The sequence below is a fragment of the Bombina bombina genome, chromosome 1 (genome assembly GCF_027579735.1).
Source record: "Bombina bombina isolate aBomBom1 chromosome 1, aBomBom1.pri, whole genome shotgun sequence".
In the NCBI taxonomy this organism is placed as follows: Eukaryota; Metazoa; Chordata; class Amphibia; order Anura; family Bombinatoridae; genus Bombina; species Bombina bombina.
In genome coordinates this window covers 351,362,695-351,383,964 of record NC_069499.1, presented here as the reverse complement: position 1 = coordinate 351,383,964, position 21,270 = coordinate 351,362,695, and the positions used below count along the sequence as shown (strand labels likewise).

Sequence of the window (21,270 nt, the reverse complement as noted above, 5' to 3'; positions counted from 1 at the left end):
AAAATAAAAAAATAAAAGAGAGAAAAAAAAAAGGAAAATAGCGTAACAGATACAAAATGTAGTCCTAATAGATAAAATTTTAAACAATATCAGGATTTGCAATATCAGGTGTCTTCAGGGAGAGATAGGGAATTATATTTCTATAAATTTATACCTTAAGGATATAAGGACTCAGCCAGGAGAAAAGAAAAGGTTATGTTTTTAAACATATCTATCAATTATGCGTAAACCAGACTTTCCCCTTCCCTCACCCTTTCCCTTTTTCCTGCCCCTTCTCTCCCCTTTTTTTTCTTTCCTTTTCGCTTTTCCCTTTCCCTTTATATAATACTGATTACTCTAACTTAAGTTAAGGTCTGTGGTCTAGTACCTGAAGATTGTTAATAAATACATTTTTTTCCGACCATATCCTAATACCAAACAGCAATTATGACAGGAACCTCTGTACTACAATAACCTTACTATTGAGTAATACATTTATACCGGTAATTTTAATTTATGAAAAATGTCCCAATTATTATATACAAGTAACAAAAGGACAGTCTTTGAACAGTGTCTTTATGAATTATACGTTCCTCCAAAGTATTGTAAACGATGAGGCAGGGAGATGAAAGAAGAAAAAAAGACAACAGACCCAAGTCCGATTATTACTTTACCAGTCCCTGGTCTGCCGAGGGCCCATAATCAAATGCGATGACTTCCTCTGAGGGCTGTCCCCCCCTGCGCAACACCGGTGGAGGGGGGAGTGCAGCCCGAATAGTGAACCTTCTGCGACCTTGATAGCTCCAAATCTGCACGGCAGCCAGCCAGAACAGCCCAGCAGTCGCAACAGCACCTCGAGCCAGGAACAGGAATCCTCACCCCTTGCACAGCATCGGTGGGAGGGGGCTGCAGGACAGCAGTAGGAAACGGCTCAATGGATACTCGCAGGGTCCACGTCTCTCAGCCCAGCAGGCAAGCCGCAACCGCCAGTGAACAGCACCAACACAGCCCGAACCCCCGGGCAATGCACCAAGGAGGGAGGGCAAAAAGACAAAGGGTTCCCTCAGATAGCTGGGTCAGCTCCAAGTTGTTTTCAGGGAGTACCTTGAAACAGGTATAATTCCAGTTGTGGGGGATCCTCGTATCGTATCTTATTTACTTGCAGGTACAGCTTGTCAGGCACAGAGAGAGTCTCTCGCATTGAAAGTCCGCACGCAGTGGAGACACATAAACTGCTTGTTATAAGATATATAAGTATATGTCTCTTGGACTTTGTTTCTTGTGTTGCTCTTGTAAGAAAGGCATAAAGGGCAGTATGATAATATTTCATTCAATGTAATTGTAAATAACTGAACAAAAATAGGACCTCTGCTGCTTTTAGCAGTTTTAGTGCAATGGCTTGGCACTAATGGAGTTCCAGTAGCGGTAGATGCTAGACTGAACAAGCCGCCCAGGGTCAAGGGCTTTAGGTGGGAGTTACTCGCCAAGAGCTTGAAGGGTAGGTAATTCAGAGCAGGTGTATCTTGTGACCACACACCTGGGCTCCTCCCCCGGAACTCACCCGAGCATGCAATTTTAAGCAACTTTCTAATTTACTCCTATAATCAAATTGTCTTCATTCTCTTGGTTTCTTTATTAGAAAAGCAAGAATATAAGTTTAGATGCCGGTCCATTTTTGGGGAACAACCTGAGTTGTTCTTGCTGATTGGTGGATAAATTCACTCACCAATAAACTAGTGCTGTCCAGAGTTCTGAACCAACAATTGGCTGGCTCCTTAGCTTAGATGTCTTCTTTTTTCAAATAAAGATAGCAAGAGAATGAAAAAAATGATAATAGGAGTAAATAAGAAAGTTGCTTAAAATTGCATGCTCTATCTGAATCATGAAAAAAAAATTGGGTTCAGTGCCCCTTTAAGCAGATGTGGGAGCTTGGCTCTTTATACAGAGCATTCCCTGATACGATCGATGTAAAGCACATACTAGCATGCCCTTTTTACCAGAGCAACAGTGGAGCCAGGTCACAAATTCAACTTTCCTATGATCAAACATCCCCACACACGGAGAGTGCGGTTAAAATGGAAGAGCCTACAATTTCAGCTCCTTCCTCTCTTTTTTTGCGAGTAGTAACCCAGAGATCATCCATCTTGGAGGGGGTGCAGCTCTGCCTGTCTCTCATTTTCCTCACCTGAGCATGGCATTACCAGAACAATGTGAGATGAGCCCGCAGAAATGTCGGCCATGAACAGGATGCCCTACTCGGCTCAGTTTGTTGACCCATTGCAGTGTGGAGATCTGCCCTTGGGATAATCCCTTACCAATGTGACAGCCTATAGAGGAGAACTAATGAATTTCACGCTTTTCTATTTTTTACAGTGTCCCTCCTTCATGCTTGGACCCCCGTTGGTAAGACTCTTTTAATTACAAAGACTGACCAGTTTTTGGAGCTGGGCTTCTTCCAATGTCTTGTATAGGAAGGTGGGGGTAGGATAAATTCTTTCAGTGGGCTTGTTCTACCCTAACATTCATCAGGCTGCACAGAACAAACATTGCTAAAAGGACATTCCACTGACTCCACTCATCTGTCCAGAATTTTTTTTTAGACATAACATAAGGTGTTCTGGATTCTTTGTTTAACCTGTTATTATTTCTGCTGCTTGTACTTGCTAGTTATGTTTTCTCTCCCCCTCTGGAGTTTTGTTTATGTTAGAAGCGGTGAGTAGTATGGATATTACAATCCCATTTACCAGAGAAGGGTAAGCGCAGCTGACATGGCTCTAGCGCAACCTGTACTTTAAATTGACTTTGTGCACACACTAAATAGTGCTCACAATATAATTTAAAAGTTAAAGGTTGCACTCAAGTGAAAGACAAAATTGCGCTAGAATGTTTAGCATGAATTGAGACCAGAAGTAAAGTGTAAGGGTTCCAAAAAAAAATTCACAAAACACATCCAAAACATATTAAAATAAACTATAACACTTATGTATACACTTTTTAATAAAAAAAAATATAATTTTAATATTTATAAAAAGTTTTTTAAAGGGATGGTATATGGCAAAGTGTTTGACTTGAAAGGGCTCCAATATATAGATAGATATGTGTATGTGTGAGTATATATATTTGTATATGCATTTGTAAAAATGTGTGTTTAGATGTGTGAATATGTTTGTGCACTTGATTAGATTTGGGTTAATATGGACAGAAAATATGTGAAATGAATCTGACGCGAATACAGATCGTGACATAATCCGGGCGCAGGAAAAAAACAGTCAGTACCCCACTTTTAAAAAAGTCCGTTTTCAATGGGACTTCCATAGCGCCGGTATTACGAGTTTGCCAGGGTGGCCAAAAAGTTAGCGGTACACCCTATAACCGACAAGATCTGTACCGCCATCTAAAGTCAGTAGTTATGAGTTTTACGTTACAAAGGTGTAGCATAAAACTCATAACTAAAGTGTTACAAAGTACACTAACACCCATAAACTACCTATTAACCCCTAAACTCTTGCCCTCCCACATAGCAAACACTATAATAAGTTATTAACCCCTAATCTGCCGCTCCAAACAATGCTCCCACTAAAAATAAATTCTGAACCCCTATTTCGCCGCTCCCCAACATCGTTGCCACTATAAAAAAAACCTATTAATCCCTAAACCGCCACCCTCCTGCATCGCAAACAGTATTTAAAGATTATTAACCCCTAATCTGCCGTCCATCCACACCACCGCTATAATAAACGTATTAACCACTAAATCGCAAGCCCCTCACAACGAAATATACTTAAATTATTAACCCCTAAATCTCTGACCTCCCACATCACTAACTCTACATAAATATATTAACCCCTAAACCTAACCCTAACGTAACCCTAACACCCCCTAGCTTAAATATAATTAAAATAAATCTAAATAAACCTACATACATGTAAAATAAAACCGAAGCTAGCTACAATATTACTAATAGTTATATTGTGACTATCTTAGGTTTTATTTTTATTTCACAGGTAAGTTTGTATTTATTTTAACTAGGTAGACTAGTTAGTAAATAGTTATTAACTATTTAATAACTACCTAGCTAAAATAAATACAAAGTTACCTGTAAAATAAAACCTAGCCTGCCTTACACTAAAAACTAACATTACAATAAAATAAAATAAATTAAATTATTAAAATTCAATTTCTTTTACAAAGATATGACGAGTCCACGGATTTCATCCTTACTTGTGGGATATTAATCTCCTGCTAACAGGAAGTGGCAAAGAGCACCACAGCAGAGCTGTATATATAGCCCGTCCCCTTCCCCTCCACCCCCAGTCATTCTCTTTGCCTGTGTTATACTAGGAAGACATGGTAAAGTGAGGTGTTAGTTTTAGTTTCTTCAATCAAGAAGTTTTTTTATTTTAAATGGTACCGGTGCATACTATTTTCCTCAGGGGGATATGGAAGAAGATTTCTGCCCTGAGGTTTGATGATCTTAGCATTTGTAACTAAGATCCACGCTGGTTCCCACAAGACTTCTGAAGGTAACCATGAGACATCTTCAGTATGGAGACCGGTTTCATGCTACAAGCAGCATTAAGGTATGTGCAGCCTTTTTTTCTGAGAAGACTTGGTGTATCAGAACTGGCTGGCATTATTTCCCTGTATGGGAATGGGGTAAGCAGTAAAACCTATTTTAATAAGAGGGGTGTTACTGGAGTCCCTATTTTATATTTATCATTAGTTGATATTTGGGCATTATGTGACATGGGAGACAATATAAAGAACAATGTTTTATCTTTTTTATTTTTGGCACTTAAAACTTATTGGTTTTATGCTTGAGGGTTGTATATTGTGTGTGTATTTTTACTTTAGTGCAAAACTGCATTTCCATGCGGTGTTGTTTGGGCCTACTCCGACTTTTGACCTTAAGGGGCGGAGCCTATTTTGGCGCAATTTCTTCAGGCTTAGCAGCAGCAAACAGTAACTCGGTGTCTCCTGGACTGTGTAGCTGGTCTGAAGGGTTGGAAACTTGATTCAAAGTACCCTGGGGTCAGGTAGGTGCCACAGCAGAGCTGTGGCGAGGTGCAGAGTGTATTTTTATCTATCTTTTGACTACATGTTGATATAAGTACTTCTAAAGCCTTATTTCTGCCCTTGCTTCTGGGTGCAGTAATTTTTGGATTAACCAACGATATTAAGTTAAATTTGGGAATAATTTTACATTTTTGTGCATTTTGGAAAAATTGTTCACTTTTTCTTTTCTTAAAGGCACAGTACACGTTTTTTTCTAATGTTTATTTCATGCTATAGATAAGTGTTTAAACGACTTTTGTGGTATTACTAGTCTGTTCAGCATGTCTGACATTGAGGTTTCTCATTGTTCTATGTGTTTAGAAGCTATTGTACAACCCCCTCTAACATTGTGTAACTTTTGTACTGAAAGGGCTTTACAATGTAAAAAGCATATTTTTTTTTTAGCCCACTTTATATCGCCGGCTGTCAAAAATTGTTTTAATTTAGCTGTGACGACAGAACCTCGTATCTTCGTAAAAAGCATATTGTAAATAAAGTAAGTGTGCCTAGGGATGATTCTCAGTCTGAAGAGAATCAGGATATGCCATCCAATTCTCCCCAAGTGTCACAACCTTTTATGCCCACACAAGCGACGCCTAGTACTTCTAGTGCGTCAAATTCCTTTACTGTGCAGGAGATGGCTGCAGTTATGTCAACTACCCTTACAGAGGTATTGTCTAAATTACCAGTGTTGCAGGGTAAACGCAGTAGGTCAAGTATTAATGTAAATACTGAATCCTCTGATGCTTTATTAGCTATTTCCGATGTTCCCTCACAGTGCTCTGAGTTGGGGATCAGGGAATTACTGTCTGAGGGTGAAATTTCTGATTCAGGGAATGTTTTGCCTCAGACAGATTCGGATGCTATGAACACCTCCGCCTGTTGCTTAGGGAGGTTTTAGCGACTCTGGATGATTGTGATCCTATTGTGATTCCTCCAGAGAAATTGTGTAAAATGGATAAATATTTGGAAGTTCCTACTTACACTGATGTTTTTCCGGTTCCTAAGAGAATTATTAGTAAGGGATGGGATAGACCAGGTATACCGTTTTCTCCCTCTCTAATTTTAAGAAAATGTTTCCTATATCAGATACCATTCGGGACTCATGGCAAATGGTCCCTAAGGTAGAGGGAGCTATATCTTCCCTAACTAAGCGTACTACTATACCCATTGAGGATAGTTGTGCTTTCAAGGATCCTATGGATAAGAAATTAAAGGGTCTACTAAAGAAATGATTTGTTAATCAGGGATTTCTTTTACAACCTATGGCTTGCATTGTTCCAGTAACTATTGCAGCAGCTTTTTGGTTTGAGGCTCTACAAGAGTCTCTTAAGGTTGAGACTCCATTAGATGACATTCTAGATAGAATTAAGGCTCTTAAGCTAGCTAATTCTTTTATTACTGATGCAGCTTTTCAAATTGCTTAATTAGTGGCAAAAAAAATGTAGGATTTGCTATTTTAGCATGTAGAGCATTGTGGCTCAAATCTTGGTCTGCTGATGTGTCATCAAAACATAAGCTTTTAGCTATTCCCTTTAAAGGTAAGACCCTTTTTGGGCCAGAATTGAAAGAGATCATTTCTGATATTAGAGGAGGTAAAGGCCATGCCCTACCTCAGGATAGGTCGGTTAAAATGAGGGGTAAACAGAATCATTTTCGTTCCTTTCGGAACTTTAAAAGAGGACCCCCCGCTTCATCTTCTTCCACAAAGCAGCATGAAGGGGGGCCCCCGATCCGGGACCGGATCTAGTAGGGGGCAGACTTTCTTTCTTTGCTCAGGCTTGGGCAAGAGATGTTCAGGATTCCTGGGCACTAGAAATAGTGACCCACGGTTATCAATTGGAATTCAAGGATTTTCTCCCAAGAGGGAGTGTCAGGTTAGGAAATATCCAGAAGTAGACCCAAATGCAAGGGCAAACTTAAACAACACCCTTGCATTCTGAGTTTAATCCAGGACGTGACCCCACGACAACCTCCAAAAAACAGTATTCATGATATGGAGCAGGGTTAGCCTGTGCCAAAGTAATTCATGATATCAGCCAGATAGACTTCTGAATAAGGAACTGGTTTCAGGAAATGCCTTCCACAGAATCAGGAGAGCAGGGAAAGTCACTTATACTCAGACAGAAGAAGGGTAAAACAGGAAACAGTTAATAATGCAGGATTAGGTCATTTGTTATCAGGCAGTCTGAAGGTTAACACTGTGTAGACAGTCTTTGCAGAGTATGCAACAGGTAATCAGGCAGTTTGAGGGTTAACTCTGAGTAGACAGTCTTTGCAGAGTATGCAACAGGTAATCAGGCAGTTTGAGGGTAAACACTGTGTAGTCAGAACTTGCAGAATTAACAACATGTAATCAGGTAGTTTGAAGGTTAACACTGTGTTGTCAGAACTTGCAGAGTTTGGAAACAGGTAAACATGCAGATTGAAGGATTCACAGAAATAACAGTATTTGAATAGTTTGCACTACACAGAGTAGTCTGAATATGCAGGGATTGCAGCAGGTAAACAGGAAGTTTGAAAGTTTCACAAAACAAACAGTACTTGCATTGTTTGGAGACAGGTATTCAGGAGGTTGAAGGTTAATCCAGCATAGTAAGTCCTTGAAGAGATTGGCAACAGAAAAGCAGCAGTTAGAGAGATTCCTCAGAGAAATCCTAACAGAAGCCTCAAAGTTAACAAACAAATGGACACTGGAGAAACAGGAAGCCAGAATAAAAAGCCTGGTTGTGACATCATCAGGAAGGGGTGGCTCAGACACCTGTCAATCAAGCACACAGAGAGGACTTCAGAGCTTCCCAGCAGCTGAGCGTGACAGGGAGATTTCATCTTTCAAAATTATCTGCAAACCAGATAAAGAGAGAGACGTTCTTACTCTGTGTAAAAGACCTTTTTGCTATGGGAGTAATCTGTCCTGTTCCAAACTTGGAACAGGGACAGGGGTTTTACTCAAACCTATTTGTGGTCCCCAAAAAAGAGGGAACATTCAGACCCATTTTGGACCTCGTGTCTAAACAAATTTCTAAGAGTTCCATCATTCAAGATGGAGACAATTTGAACGATTTTGCCAATGATCCAGGAGGGTCAATATATGACTACCGTGGATTTGAAGGATGCTTACCTTCATATTCCAATCCACAAAGATCATCATCAGTTTCTAAGGTTTGCCTTCTTGGACAAACATTATCAGTTCGTGGCTCTTCTTTTCGGGTTGGCCACAGCACCCAGAATCTTCACAAACGTTCTAGGGTCTCTTTTGGCGGTTCTCAGACCGCAAGGGATAGCGGTGGCGCCTTATCTGGACGATATTCTGATTCAGGCGTCAACATATCATCTGACAAAATCTCACACGGACACAGTGTTGTCTTTTTCTGAGAACTCACGGCTGGAAGGTGAACATAGAGAAGAGTTCACTTTTTCCACAGATAAGGGTTCCTTTCTTGGGAACTCTGATAGACTCGGTAGCCATGAAAGTATTTCTGATGGAGGTCAGAAAATCAAAGATTTTGAATGCTTGCCGAGCACTTCTGTCCATTCCTCGGCCATCAGTGGCTCAGTATATGGAGGTAATCGGATAAATGGTAGCGGCAATGGACATCGTTCCGTTTGCTCGCTTTCATCTCAGACCACTGCAACTGTGCATGCTCGGTCAGTGGAATGGGGATTAATGCGGATTTATCTCCAAAGATAATTCTGGATCAAGAGACCAGAAACTCTCTTCTTTGGTGGTTGTCGCCAGATCATCTGTCCCAGGGGACTTGTTTCCGCAGACCCTCCTGGGTGATAGTGACAACAGATGCCAGCCTTCTGGGCTGGGGTGCAGTTTGGAACTCCCTGAAGGCTCAGGGTGTTTGGACTCAGGTGGAGTCTCTACTTCCAATCAAAATTCTGGAACTGAGAGCAATATTCAATGCGCTTCAGGCGTGGCCTCAGTTGGCTTCGGCCAAATTCATCAGATTCCAGTCGGACAACATAATGACTGTGGCATATGTCAATCATCAGGGGGGAACAAGGAGTTCCTTAGCGATAATAGAAGTATCCAAGATAATCAGTTGGGCAGAGGTCCACTCTTGTCATCTGTCAGCGATCTACATCCCAGGGGTAGAGAACTGGGAAGCAGATTTTCTAAGTCGACAGACTTTTCATCCGGGGGAGTGGGAGGTATTTGCCTCATTGATTCTCAGATGGGGCAGACCGGAATTGGATTTGATGGCATCTCGTCAGAATGCCAAGCTTACAAGATACGGATCCCTGTCAAGGGATCCTCAGGCCAAACTGATAGATGCCTTGGCAGTACCTTGGTTGTTCAGCCTAGCTTATGTGTTTCTGCCGTTTCCTCTCCTCCCACGCGTGATTGCTCGAATCAAACAGGAGAGAGCTTCAGTGATCCTGATAGCACCTGCGTGGCCACGCAGGACTTGGTATGCAGATCTAGTGGACATGTCCTCTCTGCCACCGTGGAAACTTCCGTTGAGACAGGACCTTCTCATTCAAGGTCCTTTCCAACATCCAAATCTAATTTCTCTGCAACTGACTGTGTGGAGATTGAACACTTGATTTTATCGAAGCGAGGATTCTCTGATTCAGTTATTAATACTTTGATACAGGCTAGAAAGCCTGTCACTAGAAAGATCTATGATAAGATATGGCGTAAATATCTTTATTGGTGTGAATCCAAGGGTTACTCATGGAGTAAAGTTAGGATTCCTATGATTTTGTCTTTTCTCCAAGAAGGATTGGAGAAAGGGTTATCAGCAAGTTCCTTAAAGGGACAAATTTCAGCTTTGTCAATTCTGTTTCACAAACGTTTGGCAAATGTATCAGATGTTCAGTCTTTTTGTCAGGCTCTATCTAGAATTAAGCCTGTATTTAGACCTATTACTCCTCCCTGGAGTTTGAATTTAGTTTTTCGAGTTCTGCAAGGGGTTCCGTTTGAACCTATGCATTCCATAGATATTAAACTATTATCTTGGAAAGTTCTGTTTTTGGTTGCTATTTCTTCTGCTCAAAGAGTTTCTGAGCTTTCAGCATTACAGTGTGATTCGCCTTATCTCATATTTCATTCTGATAAGGTGGTTTTACGTGCCAAACCTGGGTTCCTTCCTAAGGTTGTTTCGAATAAGAATATTAATCAGGGAATTGTTGTTCCTTCCTTGTGTCCTAATCCTTCTTCTAAGAAGGAGCGGCTGTTACATAACTTGGACGTGGTCCGTGCCTTAAAGTTTTACTTACAGGCAACTAAGGATTTCCGTCAATCATCTTCATTATTCATTGTTTATTCTGGAAAGCATAGGGGTCAGAAAGCTACGGCTACATCTTTCTTTTTGGCTGAGAAGTATCATCCGCCTGGCATATGAGACTGCTGGACAGCAGCCTCCTGAAAGAATTACGGCTCATTCTACTAGGGCTGTGGCGTCCACATGGGCTTTTAAAAACGATGCATCTGTGGAACAGATTTGTAAGGCTGCGACTTGGTCGTCCCTTCACACTTTTTCCAAATTTTACAAATTTTATACTTTTGCTTCTTCTGAGGCTATCTTTGGGAGAAAGGTTCTTTAAGCAGTGGTGCTTTCTGTTTAGGTTCCTGTCTTGTCCCTCCCTTTCATCCGTGTCCTATTGCTTTGGTATTGGTTTCCCACAAGTAAGGATGAAATCCGTGGACTCGTCATATCTTTGTAAAAGAAAACTAAATTTATGCTTACCTGATAAATTACTTTCTTTTACGATATGACGAGTCCACGGCCCACCCTGTTCTTTTTAAGACAGTTTTTCTTTATATTTTTTGTAAACTTCAGTCACCTCTGCACCTTTTAGCCTTTCCTTTTTCTCTTCTTATACCTTCAGCCGAATGACTGAGGGTGGAGGGGAAGGGGAGGAGCTACATATACAGCTCTGCTGTGGTGCTCTTTGTCACTTCCTGTTAGCAGGAGGTTAATATCCCACAAGTAAGGATGAAATCCGTGGACTCGTCATATCGCAAAAGAACGTAATTTATCAGGTAAGCATAAATTTAGTTTTTCTAAATTACAAAAAAAATATACACTAAATTACAAAAAAAAAAAAAAAAAACATTATAAAAAATTTAAATGAATTAGTCTTAATCTAATAGCCCTATCAAAATAAAAAAGCACCCCAAAATAAAAAAACTAGGCTACACTAAACTGCCAATGCCCCAAAGAAATCAGCTCTTTTACCTGTAAAAAAAAAACACCCCCCAACAGTAAAACCCAACCCCCAACCAACCAACCCCCCAAATAAAACTAAATAAACCTAAGCTAACCATTGCTCTGAAAAGGGCATTTGGATGGGAATTGCCCTTAATAGGGCACTTAGCTCTTTTACATTGCCCAAACCCTAAGCTAAAAAAAAAATCTTAAAAAAACCTAACACTAACCCCCGACGATCCACTTACAGTTTTCCAAGTCTGGACATCCATCCTCATCCAGACAGCAAGAACGCTTCCTCCGGGTGGCCATCTTCCATCTTCATCCAGCCGGCGAAGTCCACAACCAGACGGCAAGAAGTCTTCATCCAGACAGCATCTTCTATCTTCATCCATCCGGCGTGGAGCGGGTCCATCTTCAAGACATCCGGCGCGGAGCATCCTCTTCTTACGATGGTCAATGTAAAATAATGTTTCCCTTTAAGTGACATCATCCGAGATTCCTATTGGCTGAAAGATTTCTATCAGCCAATAGGAATTAAAGGTGAAAAATCCTATTGGCTATTGCAATCAGCCAATAGGATTGAGCTTTCATCCTATTGGCTGATTGGGGCAGCAGATTAGGGGTTCATAAGTATAATGTAGGTGGCGGCGGTGTCCGGAGCGGCAGATTAGGGGTTAATAATATAATGTAGGTGTCGGCGATGTCGGGGGCTGCATATCATGGGTTAATAAGTGTAATATTTGGGGTGTTTAGACTCGGGGTTCATGTTAGGGTGTTAGGTGTAGACATAACTTTTGTTTCCCCATAGGAATCAATGGGGCTGCGTTAGAAGCTGAACGCTGCTTTTTTGCAGGTGTTTTTTCAGCCCGATCTGCCCCATTGATTCCTTTGGGGAAATCGTGCACGTTTTGGCAGCTCACCGCTACCGTAAGCAACGCTGGTATTGAGGTGAGATGTGGAGCTAAATTTTGCTCTACGCTCACCTTTTTGCGGCTAACGCCGGGTTTAAAAAAACCTGTGATACCAGCGTTGTCTTAAGGAAGCGTTGAAAAAAAATGCTCGTTAGCAACGCACCCCTGTTACCGCAAAACTCGTAATCTTGGTGTATGTATTTAGTTTTAAATAGGAATTATTTAGGTAATAATTGTAAGGTTTATTTAGCTTTATTTTAATTATATTTTAGTTAGGGGGGGTTAGGGTTAGACTTAGGCTTAGGGTTATGTTAGGGTTATGCCTAGGGTTAGGGTTAGGTGTAGGGGTTAATATATTTATTCAGTGTTGGTGATGTTGGAGGCCAGAGGTTTAGGGGTTAATAACTTTAGTATAGTGGAGGCGACATTGAGGGCAGCGGATTAGGGGTTAATAACTGTAATGTAGGTGGCAGCGATGTTAAGGGCAGCAGATTAGGGGTTAATAGTTTTATTTAGGTGGCGGCGATGTTAAGGGCGGCAGATTAGGGGTTAATAACATTATGTAGGTGGTGGCGATGTCGGGGGCGGCAGATTAGGGGTGTTTAGACGTGGTTTTTATGTTAGGGTGTAAGGTTTAAACATAACTTTTTCTTTCCCCATAGACATCATGGGGGCTGCGTTACGGAGCTTTTGTTTCCGAGATCGCAGGTGTTAGGCTTCTTTTTTGCCAGCTCTCCCCATTGATGTCTATGGGGAAATTGTGCACGAGCACGTCAAAGCAGCACTTGTATTTAGGTGTAATATGGAGCTCAATTCCACCATATCGCCCGCGCAAGCCTGCTTTTTGTAAACCTGTAACAGCAGCGCTATAGGGAGGTGAAATAACGCCGCTTTTGTGGCGGTCGTTAATTTCCCTATAGCGCTGAAAACTTGTAATCTAGCTGAGTGTTTGTTGAATAGGGTGCATACCTTGATAAATCTAAAACCTAAGTTATGTTTATTTTTTAACACACGGACATAGGCAGATTGAGGGTCCTTAAAACCATTCCCCAACTGTGTCTAAAGAAAAGATGAAAAACAAAAAGTAGCCTTTATGGAACAGACTGGACAGTTGATGTGAATAAGCTGTTTTAATAAGAGTTTTGCTTTTAATAAATTATAATACTCTAGAATATGTTTAGTTTTTTGTTAATGCGCCTTAGACATGGGCATCTGTGCAGCAGCAGCAAGCAGCACATTTATGTTTTGTTTGTTTTTTTCAAAGCAACAGCAATATGGAGTTTACTTCTTACGTTTATGATGCATCAGACAAGCTTTGTAAAGACATTTAATAATCAGTATAACAAGAAAGCTTCTTATTACAGCAATGCAAAACTTGAGAACTTAATAATTTGACTATTAAAGTTTGGCTGTGTCTTTTTGAATTTCTTGAAAGGGAAAATTGCTGTTATGGATAAATTATATTTAGATATTAAGTAAGATTTTGTTTTCTGCAGGTTTTTTTATTAACTACAAGTTGAACCATGGCATTTGTGGAATCTAGACCACTTTTATACATTAAACACCCACACATACGCACACTGTCAGGTACCTTCCCTGCCGGTACAATAGATGTCCGTCTTTGGTCATCAGATTCGCAAGACTATGCAAGAATTACGTGTTCATGTGCTGCGCCCGCAGAGACGTGTTTCCAGGTCTGGCAATGTGGCAGGTGTTCTTTTTTTGTTCTCATATACGCTATCCGTGGCCTTTTTTTTAATAGCATCAGTCCATCTTTACGTTGCTTGTTTGTTTGGACAATTTCCAGCAACCTAGTTCTTTGTCCTCATCTCAATCTGTTTGTACCTTGGCCTATCCCCACCTTGGATTGTTTAACGACCTTGCGTTCCCTGCCCAGACCTTATATTGTTTAATAACTTTGCCTTGTCAGCCGCGTGCCCTGACCTCGGATTGTTTAACGACCTTGCCTTGCCTCCCACCTGCTTTTTCCCTGACTCTTGCATCTCCAGCTGTTGTTTCCAAGTACAGCCATACCTTGTTGTGCTTCGCTTTATTGCGCTTCACAGATATTGCATTTTTACAAATTGAAGGTTTGTATAATCCTGCGCTGAACAAGCCCATCAGCGCCATACACATATAAACACACATACATACTGTATATATATATATATCTACATACACCAGCAAAATGATTATGACTCGCTGAAGGCTAAGATGTTGGTTAGCATTTTTAGCAATCAAATATTTTTTAATTGAGGTATGTACATTGTCTTTTTAGACATAATGCTATTGCAAGCTTAATGGACTGCAGTATAGTATAAAAATATGCACTGGGAAACAAAAACTTTGTGTGACTCGCTTTATTGCCATATTCGCTTTATTACGGTGGTCTGGAACCGAACCCACAATATCTCTGAGGTGCGCCTGTATACTTTTGTCACTGTTACTCCTGTTTAAGGAAACTGTCCAACTGACACCGACTGACCCACACAAAACTACCTCTGATACAGCAGTGAAACTTTTAAGTCGGTCTTGAACAGAGAGTAAGAATAAATTTGTGTTTTCTTCACAGATAAAGATATTCACCGTCTGGTATTTCAATCTGTCAATCATTCCCATGCCGGTGTATACAAGAGTGTCATCTCAAACAAAGTGGGAAAAGCAGCCTGCTATGCACATCTGTATGTCACAGGTAAGAACTGTGATATTACTCATCCTGCTTACCAGGTAATAACTAGGATAGACTGTTTCCGATCTGGCAGGAAATAGAAAATGCCTTAAAGGGACAAGAAACCCAAATTTTGCTATCATGATTCAGATAGAGCATACAATATAATTTGCTTCATTATTTAGATATCCTTTGTTGAAAAGCATAGCTAGGTAGGCTCAGCACCTGGGTGTTATTTGCTGATTGGTGACTGCTATCAGCAAATAGCACCCAGGGCTGAGACTACCTAGTTGTGTGTTTCAACAAAGAATACCTAAATAATAAAGCAAATTATATTGTTTGCTCTATCTGAATCATGATAGCAAAATTTGGGTTTCCTGTCCCTTCAAGGCATTTTCTATTTCCTAGATTAGATTCCTATAATAGAAGTAAATTGGAAAGTTGTTTAAACTTGTATGCTCTATCTGAATCATGAAAGAAGAAATTGAGTTTACTGCCCCTTTAAAGGGACATGAAATGTCTATTTCTTTTTAAAATTGCATGCTTTGAGGCCCATTTATCAAATGTCTGTCGGCCCTGATCCGACAGTGCAGATCAGGTCCGACAGACATCGCTGAATGCGGAGAGCAATACGCTTCATAATGCTTCATATACGCTGCGTCATAACTGTTATCCTGCAGGCTCGCCAGAAACACGGGCCATCAAGCTCCATTCAGAGCTTGATAGATAGGCCCCTTTTTCTGAATAATGATTAATTTTGACTTGGTCCCTTTAAGACTAAAATAAAATGTATATATGTCAGTTAAAAATCAATATTGATTAGTTTTTGTAGATTTTGAATACAGGTAAGTTGTTCATCCATAGTTGGATCTCCTGCAACCCTTCTCCAACTCTTCCATTGTTGTTCGTGTTTTGTATTCATTTTGTTAAAATGTTTTTTGTGCTCTTTTCTATTTAGATGTTGTACCTACCCCTCCAGATGGTCCCCCCACAATTACTTCTGTAACAGGAAGAGTTGTTAAACTTAGATGGAATCCTCCAAAAAGGCTGGATCCTGCTATAGGTAGAAATATGAAATGAAGTTTTCTGTGTGTGTTCGTTTATGATAAAATTAAGTACATTTTGCTGTGGTTCAAATGCATCTTACACTATAAACATACACATTTCTATGTTATGTATAATTATTTTTATTAGACACACATGTATTTGAGCCTATTCAGATACCGCTATAATGCTCACCTATATGTGTGGTGCTGATTATTATGGTTATATCTTTTCCCTACAGATCCAGCTCAGGTTACATACTCAGTCCAGCAGCAGGCTGTGGGCTCTCCCCAGTGGACAGTCATTTCTAGCAATCTAAAGGAAACCCACTACTATGTCAAGGCTCTGACAAAAGACCACCAGTATATTTTCCGAGTAGTAACAAACACTGAAACCTCACACAGCAAACCGTCCCCGCCAAGTGAGAGTGTCAGCCTCCTCGACAGAGGTGAGTGGGGGAACACCCTAGGAACTATAAGAGATGATATATTAGGTAGAATTTGAGGAGTGATCATTTAATTAAAATGTTTAAGTGACATTCTAGTACAAACATACAAAACACACTTGCAGTGTCCTAAATGGTTTTCAAATTTTAGCATATTATAATCCATTCAAAGTGCATTGTCTATGTGTTTCCCATAGCTTCATATCATGTTAACGTCACCTGAAATAGAGCATTTTTTATCTTTTGACATAAAGCTTTTAAAATATTATCCTGTGCACTGCCCAGTCCCACGTTGCAGTGAAACCATTGCTTTTATTGGAGTAAACATGTTAGCCCTCTGTGTCAGATGCCAAAATATCAAGCATATTGCTGTTAGTGCTGCCAACCCTCTTATTTACAGGGATCTCTCTTTGCAACTCACATTTTACAGTCTTGCAGGTTACCTTATTAATCTGCTCTTAGGACATTTCTCTCCCTTATTTTTCACAACATGCAAAACCTTCTTTTTAATGTTGTGCTGTTGTACTTATTTAGGGCTAGATTATGAGTGGCACGTTAACAGATACACGCAAGCGAAAAAGGGGTTTATCACTGGTGCACATGTCAGGTTTTCTGCTCGTATTACAAGTAGAAAGAAAACGTGATCACTTGAGTGCAATTGGAATTAGCACACGTCGGGTTAGCGTGACCTCAGAGCTCTGGTTAACTGTTTCACGAAACAAAAAAGTGTCACAAAACACCTAAAAAATCCATTAAAAAGTACAATCACACTCATAACAAACGCCATCTAATAAAACATATTTTAAAAAAATGCGCAAAAAAAAAGGGCTCAAAGATATGAGGTCTCAGGTGTTAGAAAAAAAAAGTCAGGCAAAAGGCTTTAACATAGAGAGATACAGAAATATATATATCTAAATATGTATATAAATATGTAAAAAATATATATATTTATGTCTATATATGTGTACATATGTATTTATGTATTTATATGTGTATATATGTATTTACAGACATATACAGATATAAACGCATAAATACACACACACATATATATATATATATATATATATATATATATATATATTTATGTCTATATATGTGTACATATATATTTATGTATTTATATGTGTATATATGTATTTACAGACATATACAGATATAAACGCATAAATACACACACACATATATATATATATATATATATAAACAGTCCCAAGGGCTCTGCACACACATTAAAGTGCGAATTAAAATTAAACCAAGTCCTTTGGAGTGCTTCTTCTTCTCTGGAATATACTTGAACTTTTTGCAGCACCCAAGGCTTTACTTTGATTGGTGAGGAGTGCATTCTGCTATCGTTATGTTTATATATATATATATATATATATATATATATATATATATATATATATATATATATATTCCTATTTATAATGATATATATACTGTATATATATATATATATATAAATATATATTTTACCAAAAAAAATCTGATATATATACTGTATATAGAAATTTGTATTTATGAATAAATAGAAAATTGAGGTGTAACCAAAGGCGCCTACCCTAAGGAGGCTAGGTGTATAAAATGTAAAATCTAATTAAGATTTAAACTTCAGTGTAGTCTAAAAAATGTTTTTAATACATAAAAAATGTTTTACAGATAAAACAGATATACATATAATGTCTCAGGTAAACATACAATGCTTCATGGATCCATGATAAATAACAGTGAAGTAAAATCAAATTTAAATAGAGTAAAACAGTAAAATAGATTGTTGAGATAATAATATGCAATACTAAGTTATACAATAGCAGCGAAAGATATAGTTTCGGATGATTTTTGTTTGGGGATTCTCTGATGGATAAATAAAAATGTGAGGAGAAAAAGTTGAAGATGTGTAAAAAAACTCCTCTAATTGTGTAGGTGAAAGGAACTTCAAAATGTGCTCTAAAAAAATCAAAAATAATCCTCAAAAAATATATCTCAAAGAAATATACATATATATTCCACAACAGTGTAGTCCAAAATATTGTGTAGATCAAAACCGGTGAAAAAAATGGAAAAATTAGTGGAGTGAAAAGTCTGAATTGATTCTAATTGTTCCGGTTACTGAGTTTCCTAAATCCCAGTGGAAAGTATAATAGTTTTTTCAAAAACAACAGTACAAATGTTGAAAATAAGAGTGTCAATAATGGTGTGAAAAAATATATTGTCAGTAATCCATTATTCCTAAAGATCCTTAACCTTCAATCCAATAAAAAATATTTGCGCAAAAAAGTAGTAGTGCAAAAAACTGAAAAAAACAAAAACAAAAAACCAAAAAAATGAAAATTTAAAAAATTAAAAAACAGAGAACGATAACCTGTAGAGAGAGAAGAGAAAAAAATATAGTGTAGATTGTCCTAAATGTTCAGCAAATAATGAAATAAGGCTTACCAGCTGGTCAACGCGTTTCGGCCCGTGCTAGGCCTTTCTCAAGACTCCCAAGGGCTCTGCACACACATTAAAGTGCAAATTAAAATTAAACCAAGTCCTTTGGAGTGCGTCTTCTTCTCTGGAATATACTTGAACTTTTTGCAGCACCCAAGGCTTTACTTTGATTGGTGAGGAGTGCATTCTGCTATCGTTATGTTTATATATATATATATATATATATATATATATATTCCTATTTATAATGATATATATACTGTATATATATATATATATAAATATATATTTTACCAAAAAAAATCTGATATATATACTGTATATAGAAATTTGTATTTATGAATAAATAGAACCTATTCTGCTATGTGAAGAACATTGGAATGTGAAATATTCATATTTTCATGACGGGTTAGTGCACTTTAGAATATGCAATCGGGTTTGCTCCATTGACTTCTATGGGCAATAGGTTATTTTTACTTTCAACTTGTAATACTAGCACAACTCGACGTGCGCAAAACAGCTTACATCTAGCGCAGTTAATGCTTGAGCAAGTTTTGTGCTATAGAGGGTGTGAAACGAACGCAACAAAAGTTGCATTATTTCACCCTCCATAGTGCTGCCATTACGAGTTTTTGAAAAGCCGCCTTGTGCGTGCGATATGGTGGCGATGAGCTCCATACCGCACAAAATACAAGTGCTGATTTGATGTGCTCGTGCATGCTTTCCCCATAGACATCAATGGGGAGAAAGTGTTAGAAAAAAACCTAACACCTGCGATCGTGGAATGGAAAGCTCCGTAACGCAACCCCATTGATGTCTATGGGAAAAAAAGTTACGTTTAAACACCCTAACATAAACCCCACATCTAAACACCCCTAATCTGCTGCCACCAACATCGCCAACACCTAAATAAATTTATTAACCCCTAATCTGCCGCCCCCGACATCGCCGCCACCAAAATAAATCTATTAACCCCTAATCTGCCGCTCCCGATATCGCTGCCACTATAATAAAGTCATTAACCCCTATTCCCCCACACCCCAACATCGCCCACACTATAATAAAGATATTAATCCCTATACCGCCACTCCCCGACATCGCTGCCACTAAATAAAGTTATTAACCCCTAAACCTCTGGCCTCCCACATCACTGCCACTAAATAAACCTATTGACCCCTAAACTGACAGCCTCTCACATCACCAAAAACTAATTTAAACTATTTACCCCCAAACCTAACAACCCCCTAACTTTACATTAAAATTACAAGATCCCTATCTTAAAATAAAATAAATAAAAACTTACCTGTAAACGTAAAAAACCTAAGTTTAAACTATAAATTAACCTAACATAACTATTAGACTAAAATTAAAAGAACTACACATTAAATAAATTAAATCACTCATTAAAAAACCTAACACTACTAAAAAATTTAAATCTACAGTTACAAAAAAATAAAAATACAAAATTATCCAAAAAAAACCAATTACACCTAATCTAATAGCCCTATCAAAATAAAAAAGCCCCCCAAAATAAAAAACCCTAGCCTACAATAAACTACCAATAGCCCTTAAAAGGGCATTACCCCAAAGAAATCAGCTCTTTTCCCTGATAAAAAATACAAAGACCCCCAAACAGTAAAACCCACCACCCAACCAATCCCTCAAAATAAAAAAACCTAACTCTGAAAAAAACCTAAGCTACCCATTGCCCTGAAAAGGGCATTTGTATGGGCATTCAGCTCTTTTTCTTGCCCTTAAAAGGACAATTGGCTATTTTAAGAAAAGACCAAACCCTAATCTAAAAAAAAAAACACCCCAAAAAAGTATAAAAAACCCTAACACTAACCCCCGACGATCCACTTACAGTTTTTGAAGTCCGGACATCCATCCTCATCCAGGCGAGGAGAAGTCTATATCCAGACGGCGAGGTCTTCATCCATCCAGGCTGCGTCTTCTATCTTTATCCAGGTGGCGTCTTCTATCTTTATCCAGGTGGCATCTTCTATCTTCATCCCGGCTGCGCGGAGTGGCTCCATCCTGAAGACATCCGGTACGGAGAATCCTCTTCTTACGGTCGCCGCCGTATACTGAATCTTCAATGCAAGGGAGCCTTTTCAAAATGGCTTGCTTTGCATTCCTATTGGCTTATTTGATTTTGGAAATTCAAATCAGCCAATAGGATGAGAGCTACTGAAATTCTATTGGCTGTTTAAATCAGCCAATAGGATGACAGCTACTGAAATTCTATTGGCTATTCAAATCAGCCAATTCAGCCAATAGGATTTCAGTATCTCTCGTCCTATTGGCTGATTTGCATTTCCAAAATCAAAATCAGCCAATAGGAATGCAAGGGATTCCATTTTGAAAAGGCTCCCTTGCATTGAAGATTCAGTATACGGCAGTGACCGTATGAAGAGGATGCCTAGCCGGATGTCTTCAGGATGGAGCCACTCAGATCTGCCGGGATGAAGATAGAAGATGCCGCCTGGATGAAGATAGAAGACGCCGTCTGGATGGATAAAGACCTCGCCGCCTGGATATAGACTTCTCCCGCCTGGATGAGGATGG

At 39.0% G+C, this 21,270-nt stretch overlaps 1 protein-coding gene across 2 annotated transcripts in view; it reads left to right on the top strand.

Annotated features, from left to right (window-relative positions):
• The window catches only part of SPEG (striated muscle enriched protein kinase), a 649,794-nt gene that overhangs the window by 394,421 nt on the left and 234,103 nt on the right, over positions 1 to 21,270 (top strand). For both annotated transcript variants that reach the window (XM_053698167.1, XM_053698168.1), the window contains 3 exons: positions 14,685 to 14,804; positions 15,739 to 15,843; positions 16,066 to 16,272. In XM_053698167.1, coding sequence (XP_053554142.1) covers positions 14,685 to 14,804; positions 15,739 to 15,843; positions 16,066 to 16,272 — 432 coding nt within the window. The remainder of the gene's footprint in view (positions 1 to 14,684; positions 14,805 to 15,738; positions 15,844 to 16,065; positions 16,273 to 21,270) is intronic.